This window comes from Lithobates pipiens, unplaced genomic scaffold (genome assembly GCF_037356315.1).
Source record: "Lithobates pipiens isolate NorthernLeopardFrog02 unplaced genomic scaffold, aLitPip1_a1.2 Scaffold_19, whole genome shotgun sequence".
Lineage (NCBI taxonomy): Eukaryota > Metazoa > Chordata > Amphibia > Anura > Ranidae > Lithobates > Lithobates pipiens.
The window spans coordinates 466,461,656-466,477,357 of record NW_027507764.1 but is presented as its reverse complement, the minus strand read 5'-3'; the positions used below and the strand labels follow the sequence as shown (position 1 = coordinate 466,477,357).

Here is a 15,702-nt window from a genome sequence, read left to right as displayed (position 1 = left end):
GTGTGTGTGTGTGTTGCCTGACAAGATTATGGGGTTAATTTACTAAAGGCAAATAGACTGTGCACTTTGCAATGTGCAGTTGTACTCTTCAAGTCAGGGCCGTCTTTAATATTGATTGGACCCCGGGCAAAAATTTTCTTTGGGCCCACCCCCCCATGCAATTTCACTCTCCACCTGCTGGGAGACATACAATAAATAGAAGCAAGACTTAAAATCAGTTTACTGTACCAGATCTGGCAGCAATTGTGATTGGTTGCCAGCGGTTACAGCATATCATTACTGACTACTGACTGGTTGCTAGAGGTTACAGCACACATTACAGCTCACTGATTAGTTGCTAGAGGTTACAGCAAATGATTTCTGCTTGTTAGTTGCTAGAGATTACTGTACAGTAATACTGCTCACTGATTGGTTGCTAGAGGTTACAGCATACCATCTTCTCATTGCAGGGAAGCATGATATACATATGAATGCCGCCTTTATTTACATATCAATTCCGCTGGCCACATCTATTTGCTTAGCAATGCCGCCTCTATTTACATATGAATGCCAGTTATTTACATGTAAACACAGGGCTGCGTGCGAGTCATCTGTACACAACAGGGCAGAGCTGAGTAGCATCAGTAGCAGCACTTCACACTGAGATATCGGGACACAGAACAGGACTAAAACTTCAAGGTACAAGGGAATTTAAACTGGGATAGTTGGCAAGTATGAGGCAGCTGCTTTGGGCCCCACAACAATGACAGGGCCCAGGGCATCTGCCCCTTTTTTCCTGCCTTAAAGACGGCCCTGCTTCAAGTGTAGTTGCCCCAGAGCTTAGTAAATGAAATAAAGCTTCACTTTACAAAGAATACCCGATCACATGCAAGGAAAAGGAAAAAAAAAATGCATTTTTGCTTGCACGTGATTGGATGATGGAAGTCAGCAGAGTTTCTGCTCATTTACTAAGCCCTGGAGCAACTGCTCTTGCAGAGTGCAACTGCACTTTGCAAAGTGTACAGTTTATTTGCCTTTAGTAAATCAACCCCTATGTGTCTCCCCTACTTACACACACACACCAAATTTGGACCCTCCAGGTCATCCCCATCGTTAACCTTTATAAAGATTATTACTAATAATAATTAATCAAAGCGGTGGGAGTCATTGGTAGGAACAATTGAGCAACACCCGAGTTAATAAAATCCTGCTTTAACTCAACCAACAAGAAGATAATTCACTGTGTATTTAGTGGGCTTACTAGAATCAATATTTTACTAATTGTATCAAAACACACAAATGTGTAAACTTTAAAATGGTACCAAACCACATTGCTACTACACTGGGCAGCCATCATTCATTTCCGGGCCCCTTACATTGCTTTAGGCCTGTACTGGGAGGGGGCTTTGGGAGTGGAGAGGAGTTTGCATTCGGGTTACCTGTAACAGGTAACCCAGATGTACACATGGTAGAGTCATGAGGGGGTTACCCGGAACTTGCTTTGGCACTCTGGCTCCAGGATTCATCCCGAGTGTCCTAATAGTCGGTCCGCCCATGTGGGCCTGGTTGGGACCTGTCCCCACCCCCCATGGCGGCCCTGCCTCTTGTCAGGTTGTCTTGAGAGGAATACTTTATTTTACTTTACTTATACTTTATTTGTATACTTTATTTTTGATGAACACATAATCCCAGATTGGTGCCACAGATTTAGGTCTGTATACAGTATCTCACAAAAGTGAGTACACCCCTCAGAGTTTTGTAAATATTTTATTATATCTTTTCACGTGACAACACTGAAGAAATGACACTGTTACAAAGTAAAGTAGTGAGTGTACAGCTTTTATAACAGTGTAAATTTGCTGTCCCTTCAAAATAACTCAACACACAGCCATTAATGTCTAAACCGCTGGCAACAAAAGTGAATACACCCCTAAATGAAAATGGCCAAATTGCACCCACTTAGCCATTTTCCCTTCTCGGTGTAATCTGACTCAGTGTTACAAGGTCTGAGGTGTGAATGGGGAGCAGGTGTTTTAAAATTGGTGTTATCACTCTCACTCTTTCATACTGGTCGCTGGATGTTCAACATGGCACCTCATGGCAAAGAATTCTCTGAGGATCTGAAAAAAAATAATTGTTGCTCTACATAAATATGGCCTAGGCTATAAGAAGATTGGCAAGACCCTGAAACTGAGCTGCAGCACAATGGCCAAGACCATACAGGGGTTTAACAGGACAGGTTCCACTCAGAACAGGCTCTTTAGTGAGTTTAAAAAGGTATAGCGCCATATCTATTTTCTCTATCTTACCTTTCTTACTGTTCCATCCATTTGGATGGAAACAAAATAGAGGCTGCTCTTACCTACATTACATTATATATACTCTCTGTTTGCCAGCGGTTTAGACATTAATGTCTGCCTATTGAGTTATTTTGACGGGACAGCAAATTTACACTGTGATACAAGCTGTACACGCACTACATTGTAGAAAAGTGTAATTTCTTCAGTTTTGTCACATGAAAAGATATAATAAAGTATTTACAAAAATGTGAGGGTGTACTCACTTTTGTGAGATACTGTATATGGATTCGTTTTTCGTGGCTAATCCCAAATCCAACTCATGATTTTTTTTTTGGTTAGGATCAGCAGTCTCTGTACCCCATTCACCTGTTATACAATTTATATATATATATATATATATATATATATATATATATATATATATATATATATATATATATATATATATATATATATATATATATATACACACACACACAGTGCCTTGCGAAAGTATTCGGCCCCCTTGAACTTTTCAACCTTTTGCCACATTTCAGGCTTCAAACATAAAGATATAAAATTAATTTTTTTTGTGAAGAATCACCAACAAGTGGGACACAATTGTGAAGTGGAACGAAATCTATTGGATATTTTAAACTTTTTTAGCAAATAAAAAACTGAAAAGTGGTGCGTGCAAAATTATTTGGCCCCTTTACTTTCAGTGCAGCAAACTCACTCCAGAAGTTCAGCGAGGATCTCTGAATGATCCAATGTTGTCCTAAATGACTGATGGTGATAAATAGAATCCACCTGTGTGTAATCAAGTCTCTGTATAAATGCACCTGCTCTGTGATAGTCTCAGGGTTCTGTTGAAAGCGCAGAGAGCATCATGAAGACCAAGGAACACACCAGGCAGGTTCGTAATACTGTTGTGGAGAATTTTAAAGCTGGATTTGGATACAAAATGATTTTCCAAGCTTTAAACATCCCAAGGAGCACTGTGCAAGCGATCATTTTGAAATGGAAGGAGTATCAGACCACTGCAAATCTACCAAGACCTGGCCGTCCCTCTAAACTTTCAGCTCAGACAAGGAGAAGACTGATCAGAGAAGCAGCCAAGAGGCCCATGATCACTCTGGATGAACTGCAGAGAACTACAGCTGAGGTGGGAGAGTCTGTCCATAGGACAACAATCAGTCGTACACTGCACAAATCTGGCGTTTATGGAAGAGTGGCAAGAAGAAAGCCATTTCTCAAAGATATCCATAAAAAGTCTCGTCTAAAGTTTGCCACAAGCCACCTGGGAGACACACCAAACATGCGGAAGAAGGTGCTCTGGTCAGATGAAACCAAAATCGAACTTTTTGCCCACAATGCAAAACGATATGTTTGGCGTAAAAGCAACACAGCTCATCACCCTCAACACACCATCCCCACTGTCAAACATGGTGGTGGCAGCATCATGGTTTGGGCCTGCTTTTCTTCAGCAGGGATAGGGAAGATGGTTAAAATTGAGGGGAAGATGGATGCAGCCAAATACAGGACCATTCTGGATGAAAACCTGTTGGAGTCTGCAAAAGACCTGAAACTGGGACGGAGATTTATCTTCCAACAAGACAATGATCCCAAACATACAGCAAAATCTACAAAGGAATGGTTCACAAATAAACGTATCCAGGTGTTAGAATGGCAAAGTCAAAGTCCAGACCTGAATCCAATCGAGAATCTGTGGAAAGAGCTGAAAACTGCTGTTCACAAACGCTCTCCATCCAACCTCACTGAGCTCGAGCTGTTTTGCAAGGAAGAATGGGCAAGAATTTCAGTCTCTCGATGTGCAAAACTGATAGAGACATACCCCAAGCGACTTGCAGCTGTAATCGCAGCAAAAGGTGGCTCTACAAAGTATTAATGCAAGGGGGCCGAATAATTTTGCACGCCCCACTTTTCATTTTTTTATTAGTTAAAAAAGTTTCAAAAATCCAATAGATTTCGTTCCACTTCACAATTGTGTCCCACTTGTTGGTGATTCTTCACAAAAAATAAAAATGTTATATCTTTATGTTTGAAGCCTGAAATGTGGCAAAAGGTTGAAAAGTTCAAGGGGGCCTCCCATACTTGGTTACTAAAAATTCTCAGACCATAGAAAAAGGGGTACCAGTGCAAGAATTACTGCACAGAACACCTGGGCAATATCAAGTTGTCAGACCATACCAAAGAGGTGGGCAAAACCACACACTACCCCAGATCCGAATCTGCAGCTCCGGTCAGCAGTGTTCCCTCTGTCCAGCCCACTAAGACAAACTTTCCAGATACTTTCTCATACGTCAGCCCTCCAAGCCCCTCCTACTAGTTTCATCACAGCCTTGCAACTTCCTCTGGGAGATATATCTCAGGTGAAACCACTGTCTCCACACACAGGTTGTTTGCATGAATGAATGAGTGACTTGTATAGCGCTACCTATGCGAACTGAATCGCCTCAGGGCACTTATTCATGTTCACTTAGCGCTGCACTTATTTGGTATTCACTTGTGCATTTGTATTCAGCCCCCCCTGAGTCAATACTTTGTAGAACCATCTTTCACTGCAATTACAGCTGTGAGTCTTTTTGAGGATGTCTCTACTAGCTTTGCACATCTAGAGTGAAATTTGTATCCATTCTTTGCAAAATAGCTCAAGCTCTGTCAGAGGGGACAGAGATCGTCTGTGAACAACAATTTTCAAGTCTTGCCACAGAGTCTCAGTTGGATTTAGGTCTGGTCTTTGGGCCATTCTGACACATGCATATGCTTTAGTGTTTTGCTTTTAGGCCAAAAAGTTACATTTTGGTCTGATCTGACCAGAGCACCTTCTTCCATGTTTGCTCTGTCCCCAACTTGGCTTCTCGCAAACTGCAAATGGAACTTCTAATGGCTTTCTTTCAACAATGACTTTCTTCTTGCTACACTTCCATAAAGGCCAGATATATGGAGGGCATGACTAATAGTTGTCCTTTGGACAGATTCTCCCACCTGAGCTATGGATCTCTGCAGTCCCTCCAGAGTTACCATGGGCCTCCTGGCTTCTTCTCTGATTAATGCTCTTCTTGCCTGGCCTGTCAGTTTAGGTGGCCGGCCATGTCTTGGTAGGTTTGCAGTTGTGCCATACTCATACTTGTGCCATAATTTTCTAATGATGGATTAAACAGTGCCCTGTGAGATGTTCAAAGCTTGGGATATTGTTTTTATAACCTAACCCTGCTTTAAACTTCTCCACAACTTTATCCCGTACATGTCTGGCGTGTTCCTTGACCTTCATGGTGCTGTTTGTTCACTAAGGTTATCTAACAAATTTCTGGAGGGTTTCACAGAACAACTGTATTTATACTGAGAATAATTCACACTGGTGGACTCTATTTACTAATTAGGTGACTTTTGAAGGCAATTGGTTCCACTATATTTTAGTTAGGGGTTTAGGAGCAAAGGGGGCTGAATACAAATACACGTCCCACTTTTCAGATATTTATTTGTAAAAAATTTGGAAAACCATTTATCATTTTCATTCCACTTCACAATTATGTGCCACTTTGTGTTGGTCATTCACATAAAATCCCAATAAAATACATGTCTTTGATTGTAACATGACAAATTGTGGAAAATTTTAGAGGTATGAATACTTTTTCAAGGCACTGTATGCATGTCTGCACTGAATAGTAGGACACTGATCCTCAGCTAACTCCCTCCCCCACTGCGCCATCACACTGACAGGCCCTTAGCTGAGGAGTTTTGTACTGGGGTGGGCAGAGTCTGATGGAGAACTGTCAAACTTTTGATTCCAGCTATTGCTGTGCACTGTTAATCAAAAGAAAACTTAATGGGGAACCAAGGAAAAGATATACCCGTGCTCATGGGCGGACTGACCATTTGCCAACTCGGGCACTGCCCGAGGGTCCTGGACCACTAGGGGGCCCCATCTGGGTTGCCAGCCTCAGTAAAATAAGGGACAGTATGTAAAAATCTTTTTTTTTTTTCTTTCTTTTTTACATCTGCCTATGAAATGTCCCTTACCAACATCCTTTTGGTCTAAAAATCCAGAGATTATAGCTGCCCCACCTCTCCAGTACCTTCTTATCCAATAGAAACATGTCTGTGTATACTGTGTGATTGCATACTGTGTGGCCCCATAATCTCTGATTGCCCGGGGGCCCCATGAGATGTCAGTCCGCCCCTGCCCATGCTTAAATCCCAATAACTTGTACATTTGTATTGAACATTGTATTTAAACTATCAGGTGCTAAAGGGGTGTGACCACATAACACTACAAATTCTGGGTGAACCCTCTGCAGAGTGCTACACCCTTCCCAGCAAACTATGCAATGAAAAATAGGGAATTTTAGTTCACATATATTGCAACACATGCTTAAGCTGGTCAACTGCATCAAAGTAATCCCTCTTACGGCCAGTCCTATTCTGCTTTGCCACTGTAAATGCTACAGTGGACACCATGATAAAATGGGACATAGAGACAAGGTGGGGGGAGCTACTACTGACCTGCATTACAAGAGAAAAGATATACCTGTGCTCAAATCCCAATAGCTTGTACCACTGCACAGAGCAGGTAAGTATAACATGTTTGTCATTTAACCACTTACAGAACAGATTTGCCCCCTTAATGACCAGGCCATTTTTTGCGATAGGGCACTGCATCGATTTAACTGACAATTGCGCGGTCGTGCGAATCTGTACCCAAATAAAATGAACATCCTTTTTTTACCACAAATAGAGATTTCTTTTGGTGGTATTTGATCACCTCTACGGTTTTTATTTTTCTGCTATAAACAAAAAAAGAGCGATCATTTTGAAAAATAAAATATAATTTTTTTTTTACTTTTGCTATAATAAATATGACCAAAAAAACACAAACAAATTTCTACAATTTTACATATTTTTGGTTAAAAAAATAAAATAAATAAATCGCAATAAGCATACATTGATTGGTTAAAAAAAAAATTATAGCGTCTACAAAATAGGGGATAGATCTATGGAATTTTTATTATAATTTTTATTTTTACTAGTAATGGCAGCGATCTGTGATTTTTATCGGAGGTGGACAGATCAGACACTATTGACACTTTTTTGGGACCACTGACATTTATACAGCGATTAGTGCTATAAAAATGCCCTGATTACTGTGTAAATGTCTGTGGCAGGGAAGGGGTTATTACTAGGGGGTGATCAAGGGGTTAAATGTGTTCCCTTGGAGGTGTTTCTAACTGTGGGGGGATGGGACTGACTGGAGGAGGAGAGAGATCACTGTTCCTAATCACTAACAGCAGCAGATCTCTCTCCTCTCCCCTGTCAGAACGGGGATCTGTCTGTTCACACTGATAGATTCCCGTTCTGGCTCTCTTTCCCGCGATCGTGCATGGCCGGCAGACACGTGGCCACGCACATCGCCTGCTATGGCTCTTAAGGGAGCCAACGTACACCTACGCCGATTTGTGGGAACGAGCCGGCCTGCCGCCGTATAATGACAGCAGCTGGTCAGCAAGTGGTTAAAAAATAAACATACATTGGGTTTACAATCACTTTAACCTCCTGGCATCCGCACTATGGCCGCATGATGGCCACAGTGCAGATGTGAACTTCCAGGAGGCCTTCATATGACGGCCTCTCCTGTGCACGCTCCCTGCGTGCGCCCTACAGGGCACGCACGGAGCGCTCTGTGATCACTGAGTCACTGAGACTTGAATGACCACCGATCTGAGTAAGGGGCCGGTTCCGGCCCCTTACCATGTGATCAGCTGTCAGCCGATGACAGCTGATCACATGATGTAAACAAAAGCTCGTGATCGTTTTTTTTTTTTCTCCTCACGCTGACAGTGGAGGAGAAAAAAAAGCCGATCACCAGCTTATCTTAAAGGGACATCGGTCCCGAAAAGGAAGAGGCAATTATGCCTCATTTATAAAGTAATTATGCCCACAAGTGCCACCTATCGATGCCCACCAGTGCCACCTATCAATGCCCACCAGTGCCACCTATCAATGCCCACCAGTGCCACCTATCAATGCCCACTAGTGGTGCCATTCAGTGCCACCTAGAAGTGCTGCCTATCAGTGTAACCGATCAGTGCCCATCACTGCCACCCATCAGTGCCCATCACTGCCACCCATCAGTGCTGCCTCATCAGCGTACATCAATGACGGGCAAAAATTACCCGTTATAAAATTTTAAAACAAACAAAAAATTTTTTTTTTTTTAATTCGCTCTTTTTACATTTCAAAAAAATATATCAAATCGCACAGGTGATCAAAGAACACCAAAAAAAAAGCTCTATTTGGGGGAAAAAATGATAAAAATTTCATTTGGGTACAGGGTTGTATGAACGCGCAATTGCCATTCAAAGTGCGACAGCGCTGAAAGCTGAAAATTGGTCTGGATAGAAGGGGGTTTAAGTGCCCAGTAAGCAAGTGGTTAAATCAGAAAGAAACCACTACCAAAAGAAGGGCCCTTTTCTAAAAAATACATATCATAAAGGTAATGCTACTTATTGTGGCATACATATAGTAAAGTATAGTTATTGTCAAATGAATAGGCCCATAGCTGAAATGTGTAAATGGTTCTGCATCATAACAGTTTGAAATTACCTTCCCATTTCAATCTGCATTCTCCTAGAATTTTCTAAAACTGCCAAAGAATTCAAATACTGTTTCCTTGTAGTGATGTCCTCGGAATTCTGATTCCCTGCTAATGTGATTGGTTTCTGTTCTCCCCAGAACTCTACAGAGCTGGATGTTATATTTCAGACATCCAAAGCACTGTCCCTAATTTTGCTGCAGCAAGGCTTTTATCTTTGATGACAGTTTGTGCAGTGCTTTACAAAATAAAAGGGAGACAGTACACTTATAATACAATTTGAGACAGGATGGTTTTAAGAGCCCTGCTCATGAGAGCTTACAATCTAAAAAGAGAGGAGAAGGTGAAACAAAAGGTAATGTCTGTGGAGAATGAGATGATGGAGAAGTTTGAAGTTCAGTCTTCAGGTAGAGGAAGGATAGGAAGAAGACCCTCTAAAATATGTTCAATTGGCTGGGAGATTAATGCTTTGTTTTTCCTTACAAAATTTGATATTTATGAATTTTGCAACATGCAAGTGCAGGCTCTGTAGGATCTCTTTGTGAATCCTTTATTAACCAGGGCAAATTGAGATACTAGAAATATAATCTGAAAATAACTCTTTTACTCAGTGCTTTACAGAAGAGATAACCAGCATTTGCATAAAATAAAAGTAAAAATAAAAAGTTTAGTCTTGCAATCTAGCAACAACTTGTATGAAACAAAAAAATATACATTTGGCTAAAAAACATAAAAAGGAGGTACCATATTAAAAAAAAAAAAAAAAATTGTATGGTAACCATGCTTTGCCAATTCATTTAAGATCTGTAAAAAATGAAGCTTAAAGTAGAATTCAAGGTTAATCTTAAAGTTGTCCTTTCCCCACTACTAGCTCCTATATTATCATGTGGAAGAAAGGTTCATATACAGTACTTACCTATTTTCAGACCACTCCAGTCATGTGACTGGCACCCCTGTGTCATCCAGCACTGGCTACAGGGGAGAAGAGGGAGCACCGGCAATAGATGAGCCATAGGAGGCTTATGGTTGATGTCACTGCATAGGCATTACCAGCCATTGTTGAGCTCTCTCTCTATTTTCATGCAGCATACCTCACTACTCACTCTCGCAAGCTCTCTCCAGCACTGCAACCAGCCCCCATAGCCTGCTCTGTAAGTTGTGAGTGTCTAGGTTTTCACTCCAACCTCTTCAGTGTACCATACAGGGTTAATGTCCCTGTATTGTAGGTGATGACGCTGGAGCTCTGCTCACAGACCGCACCTTTGGGGGAGGAAGAGTGTGCTGGAGCCAGTCGAAGTAGGGAATGAGGTAAGTGATAGAGCTTCTTTATCTATTCCCTAAACATAATAAGCATTTAACCCTTGCAATCATTTTCTTGGAGTTGGCTTTTAAAGTGGTTATAAAGGCTGAAGGTTTTTTACCTTCTTGCATTCTATGCATGAAGGTAAAAAACCTTCTGTGCGCTGCTCCCCCCACAGCCCCACCTAATACTCGCCTGAGCCCCCTCTAGATCCACCAATGTGCCTGGGAGCCTCTGTTGTCATGGGTCTCTCTCTCTTCATTGGCTGAGACACAGCAACAGCCAGTGAGCCAATGAGGAGAGAGCAGGATACAGGGCCGAGCCACGGCTCAATGTGTCTTATAGATGCATAGAGCAGGGCTCGGGAGCAAGCATACACCAGTGCCCCCATAGCAAGCAGCTTCCTGTTGGAGGCACTGGTCTAGGGAGAGGAGCCAGGAGCGCTGGCAGGGGACCCAAGAAGAGGAGGATCAAGGTTGTTCTGTGCAAAACCATTGCACAGAGCAGGTAAGTATGACAGGTTTGTTTTTACTATGCCTTTAATATCACTTTAAGCTCAGAAAATGATGATAGAAGATGAATGGTTACTATGCACAGCTGCTCCAGATTCTGTTTTTAATCCAGTCCAGTCACGCGATCTAGCAACTCCAGCTACCCGGTGTAAGGGAGCGACTGCTGCAGAGGAGAGGAGGGATCGCCAACAACTGGACCATGGGAGCCTTTGGGTGATGTCACGACTCTTGCAATTCATTGCCATTGTCAAGCAATCCCTTTCCCTGAGTCTGGGATTGGAAGAAGCTGATACCACGTCAAGTCGAGGTACTTACATCAGTTGCAATAGAAAAAATATATTTAATATATGATTCAAAAATACCAGCTGCATTCATATTTTTCTTTTATGTCTGTCTGGGGTTCAGCTTAAAAGTTCTACAAGCAGTATGTGCCTCCGTTCCATGTAAGTGGATAGTTTCTGATCTTTGAAGTGAACACAGATTACTACCAGACTGCAAAAAAGGCCAAACTGGTAATCGTTGTGACGTTCATAATATAGTATATGAATGAAGAGGAAAACATCAATACTGCCCAAGGCAATCAACACAGGATTGTTGGACCAGAAAATCGATTGTTGGTTCATCCCCATAAAATAGTTCAATTATTTAAGCAGAATATTGTTCCTCTGTCTGAGCGAATGTTAAACTGGAAATAAAAAGCAGCCCTAGCATATAAAGAATGGTGGTTTGCATGTAGGCATGCAATGTACTATAGCTTTGATAAGTCCAATGGAGTAATATCGTTTTTGAAAGGCACATCTGTCCACAGTGGTGACTCTTCTATAAAATCAAGGTTATTTAAAGCAGCCAATGAGGGTTCACACTGGACCCAAAATATATTTGGACATAATAATCTTCTAATATTTTCCAGAGCCTTTGTGGGACCAGATGGGGCCTAGGCCTTTATATGGATCTGATTTTCAGTTCACCTGGAGAATTTGCGCTCAGGACCTCTGACAAGACAGTATATAAATAAAATTTCTTTACAAAAATTGGGGTATTATGCATTGCATCTGTACTATTTAGGATATGAGTAAAGCATATTTATATTACCTGCTCAAGGTCATCTGAAACAGCAATACCTATAGAACAAAAAAATAAAATTAGACAAAATATTTTACATCCCAGGGTACTTATAATGCTGTGAAAAATGTAAAGCATCAGGAATAACATAAAACATTGCAAACATTTGCAGTATTAAAACAAAATAATATAAATGATAATGTATCTCAATCATACACACACATGCACAGATAAGTAAATGTCTCTCTTTCAAATCCCAACAATGTTCAAGAAAGGGTTATTATAAACAAATATAGGTGTCAGATTTGGTGCTACTTACTACGTGACAGGTTCTCCAAAGCTTTCCCCAGCTTTTTGCTTTCCTGAAGGATGTGGTTTAATTCATCAAAATCATGACTTTCTGGTTTTGTCCTCCAATCCCATCTAGGGTGTTCAATTGACCTGGGCACTGAAAACACAAGAAAACAATTTCTAATACTCTAAAGTGAACTGGAAGAGAGAGACCCTTCGTTTAAAAAAAAAAAAAAAAAAAAACCTGGTACAGATCAGAATGAGCATTACTGTAGATGTAACCAATAACCAAATTACATTTATTTTGCTAAAGCATTGTGCATTATAAACAATTGTTATTTTGCAAGGCACTTCCTGTAAAACGGTGACAGCATTCTGTGTCTGTTTCCTGATGAAGACATTTGAACACACATTACACAGGCATGCACCACTGTTGCCATCTTCAAGAAACCTGCCCTGAGAAATGCCATGCAGCTATGGTGGGGGCGCATGCATATAGACAGAGTGGCTGGAGAGAGGCTGCAGGCGATCAGCAGCACTATAACGTACCAAAATGTTGAAACAAGTATTGCATTAGAAAATGACAACTGTGTATGTCATCTACCCTGAATTTGATAAAGAGTGTCATAGACAGTTTAGAATTCTGAGAAAAGCAAGGGAAGGGAGAAAGCAGCGCAGACCTCTGGTGTAGTAAACGGATCAAAGGGCTTTATTAAAAGCTCACAAAATAAAATGTGAAAGAGCACAGAATGGCAGAAATGTCTACTCCCTGATCACTTTGTATCATCAGAGGTGTTATATCATTCCTAGTTTCCCTCCCACCCAGCACGCTGTCAGTCTGCCTTTGTTGCCCCCGTCCCATGCTTTGGAGCTTGTGGGGGCTATTTAATGAGAGCGGGTAGCCCGTGGGTGTTAGCTGAAGAAGAGGAGGTGTCCTCGGAAGGCGTCCTGGGACCCTATTTTTACAAGAGACCATCGTCCACTGGGTGCTGTCTTGGGATTGAGCGAGCTGAGCATGAGCAGCAGAGACATCTGGCATCCAGCCCAGTTCTTCAACTGTCAGCAGGCCACAAGTGATCCAGACAATATGGCTGCTCATCCATACTTTCCTTGTAAATGTGTTGTGTTTTATGTGAGCGCTTTCTCATGGACTATATGCACTCTTTTACATTTTATTTTGTGAGTATATGTGGTTTTTAATAAAGCTCTGCACTGTTTTCTCTCTTAACTTGCTTTTATCTTCACAGGTGGAGTTCCCTCTCCCTGATTACAGCAGCACTCCTCCTAGGGTGTAGTAGTTGTGTGTCTAGGTGTTGGGCTACCCACTCAGTAGTTGACATTAGTTATTAGTTGAAAAATAAATTTAAACAAGGATATGCGGTCTTAATTACAAGCACCACCTTTTCATAGTAGAAACATTTCAAAGGGAGGAGTAGATGTTTTAACCACTTCAATACAGGGCACTTAAACACCTTCCTGCCCAGACCAATTTTGAGCTTTCAGCGCTGTCGCACTTTGAATGACAATTGCGCGGTCATGCTACACTGTACCCAAATGAAATTTTTATCATTTTTTTCCCACAAATAGAGATTTCTTTTGGTGGTATTTGATCACCTCTACGGTTTTTATTTTTTGCGCTACAAATAAAAAAATACCGAAAATGTTGAAAAATTTTTTTTTTTGGTTTCAGTTTCAAAACTTTGTAAATAAGTACGTTTTCTCCTTCACTGATGGGCACTGATGGGGCTACACTGATGGGCACTGATAAGGTGGCACTGATGGGCACCAATGTGGCACCAATGAAGTGGCACTGATAGGCGGCACTGATGGGCGACACGGATGGGCGACACGGACGGACACTGATAGGTGGCACAAATTGGCACTGATAGCTGGCACAGATGGGCGGCACGGATGGGCGGCACGGATGGGCATGGATAGGCGGCACAGGTGGGCATGGATAGGTGGCACAGGTGGGCATGGATAGGTGGCACAGGTGGGCATAGATAGGCGGCACAGGTGGGCATAGATAGGCGGCACAGGTGGGCATAGATAGGCGGCACAGGTGGGCATAGATAGGCGGCACAGGTGGGCACTCAGGCGGCACAGGTGGGCACTCATAGGCGGCACAGGTGGGCACTCATAGGCGGCATCGGTGTTATAGTAATGGATGCCAATCAGTGCCAAACAATAATGCATGCCAATCAGTGATGCCCATTGTGGCCACTGATTGGCATCCATTATGGGCACTGATTGGCACCCATTGTGCTGACTGGCACCCTGGTGGTCTAGGGAGGATTATGGATTTTTATTACCTTTTCCCTGGTGGTCTAGTGGTGTCCCTGGTGGTCCAGTGTGGGCATCCTCGGGGGGGCTGTGCTGATAATCGATCAGCACAGACCCCCCCTGTCAGAGGAGCAGCCGATCGGCTCTCCTCTACTCGCGTCTGACAGACGCGAGTGAGGGAAAGCCGATCACCGGCTCTTCCCATTTACACTGTGATCAGCCGTGATTGGACACAGACTGACACCCCGCAACAACGATCGCCGCGATGCGCGCCCCCGGGGGCGCGCAGCGGCTCATAATCCTAATCACGTCATATGACGTCCGGTTAGGATTATGAAACCACTTTGCCGCCGTCAATTTGTAATAGGGCGGGCGGCAAGTGGTTAAGGTGCAAATTAATCAATATTGAGCACAAATTCAAAAATATATACATTTTATTTAATAAACATCATTTAAAATATGATTTTAAAACCAACATGACTAAAGTCATATGGTCATTGTACAAAAGTTTGTCAACTCTACATGTTTTGCCACAATCATGACTTCCTCGGGAGATTTTTCACGACTGCATACAGTATCACTATAAAATCAATAAATTATAGTGATACTGTGCACATGCTCCTGAGGAAGCCATGACTGTGGTAAAACATGTAGAGTCAAGAAACTTTTGTACAATGGCCGTATGAATTTAGTCATCTTGGTTTTAATATAGTATTTTAAATGATGTTTATTAAACATTATTTATATATTTTTGAATTTGTTCTCAATATTGATTAATTTGCACCTTAAAACTCCCACTTCTACTTCTCCTTTTGATTAGTTATTGGTTGCAATATTTATATTTACATTTTTAATTTTGAGATCATATTTATGTCACACATAGCTTTTTGGTTTGTTGTGGTCAATCCAGGTAGCGTGTAGTGCTGTGAGCTGAACACGCTCCTGCTGTAAAGGCTTTAGTGGTTTCTGGTATTGGTTAGAATTCTGTCATGCCTTTACACAAAACGCATTTCCAATAAACTCATGTATGAAACCTGTACATAAATTTGTTGAACAAAGCCATAGGTAACTGACGGCACTGAAACTGGCCATACATACTTGTGGGCTACCTGCTCAATAGAAGTTGATCGTTTAATTGAATTCTGTAAAAGGGACATGTCAAATTTTCCATTGATCAGCAGCTGCAGCCAATCAGTTGCAGCTGCTGATCAGTGTACTCTGACAGCGGTGGATGTTGTAGAGATGCAGACACATGCAGGGCTGTGAGAGAGACAGACACATGCCAGGCTGGGAGAGGCTGACTACAAGGGCAGGTCAGAGCTGCGAGCAGAGTGACAATGATGTGAATCAGGGACCCCAGCAGGAAGCAGTGAGTTGCTTTGA

At 42.0% G+C, this 15,702-nt stretch overlaps 1 protein-coding gene across 1 annotated transcript in view; it reads right to left on the bottom strand.

The window, feature by feature from the left end:
* CUNH8orf34 (chromosome unknown C8orf34 homolog) overlaps positions 1 to 15,702 on the bottom strand; it is a 422,416-nt gene that overhangs the window by 233,043 nt on the left and 173,671 nt on the right. The window contains exons 4-5 of the mRNA XM_077492843.1: positions 12,065 to 12,193; positions 11,776 to 11,804 (exon numbers count right to left, since the gene is read on the bottom strand). Coding sequence (XP_077348969.1) covers positions 11,776 to 11,804; positions 12,065 to 12,193 — 158 coding nt within the window. The remainder of the gene's footprint in view (positions 1 to 11,775; positions 11,805 to 12,064; positions 12,194 to 15,702) is intronic.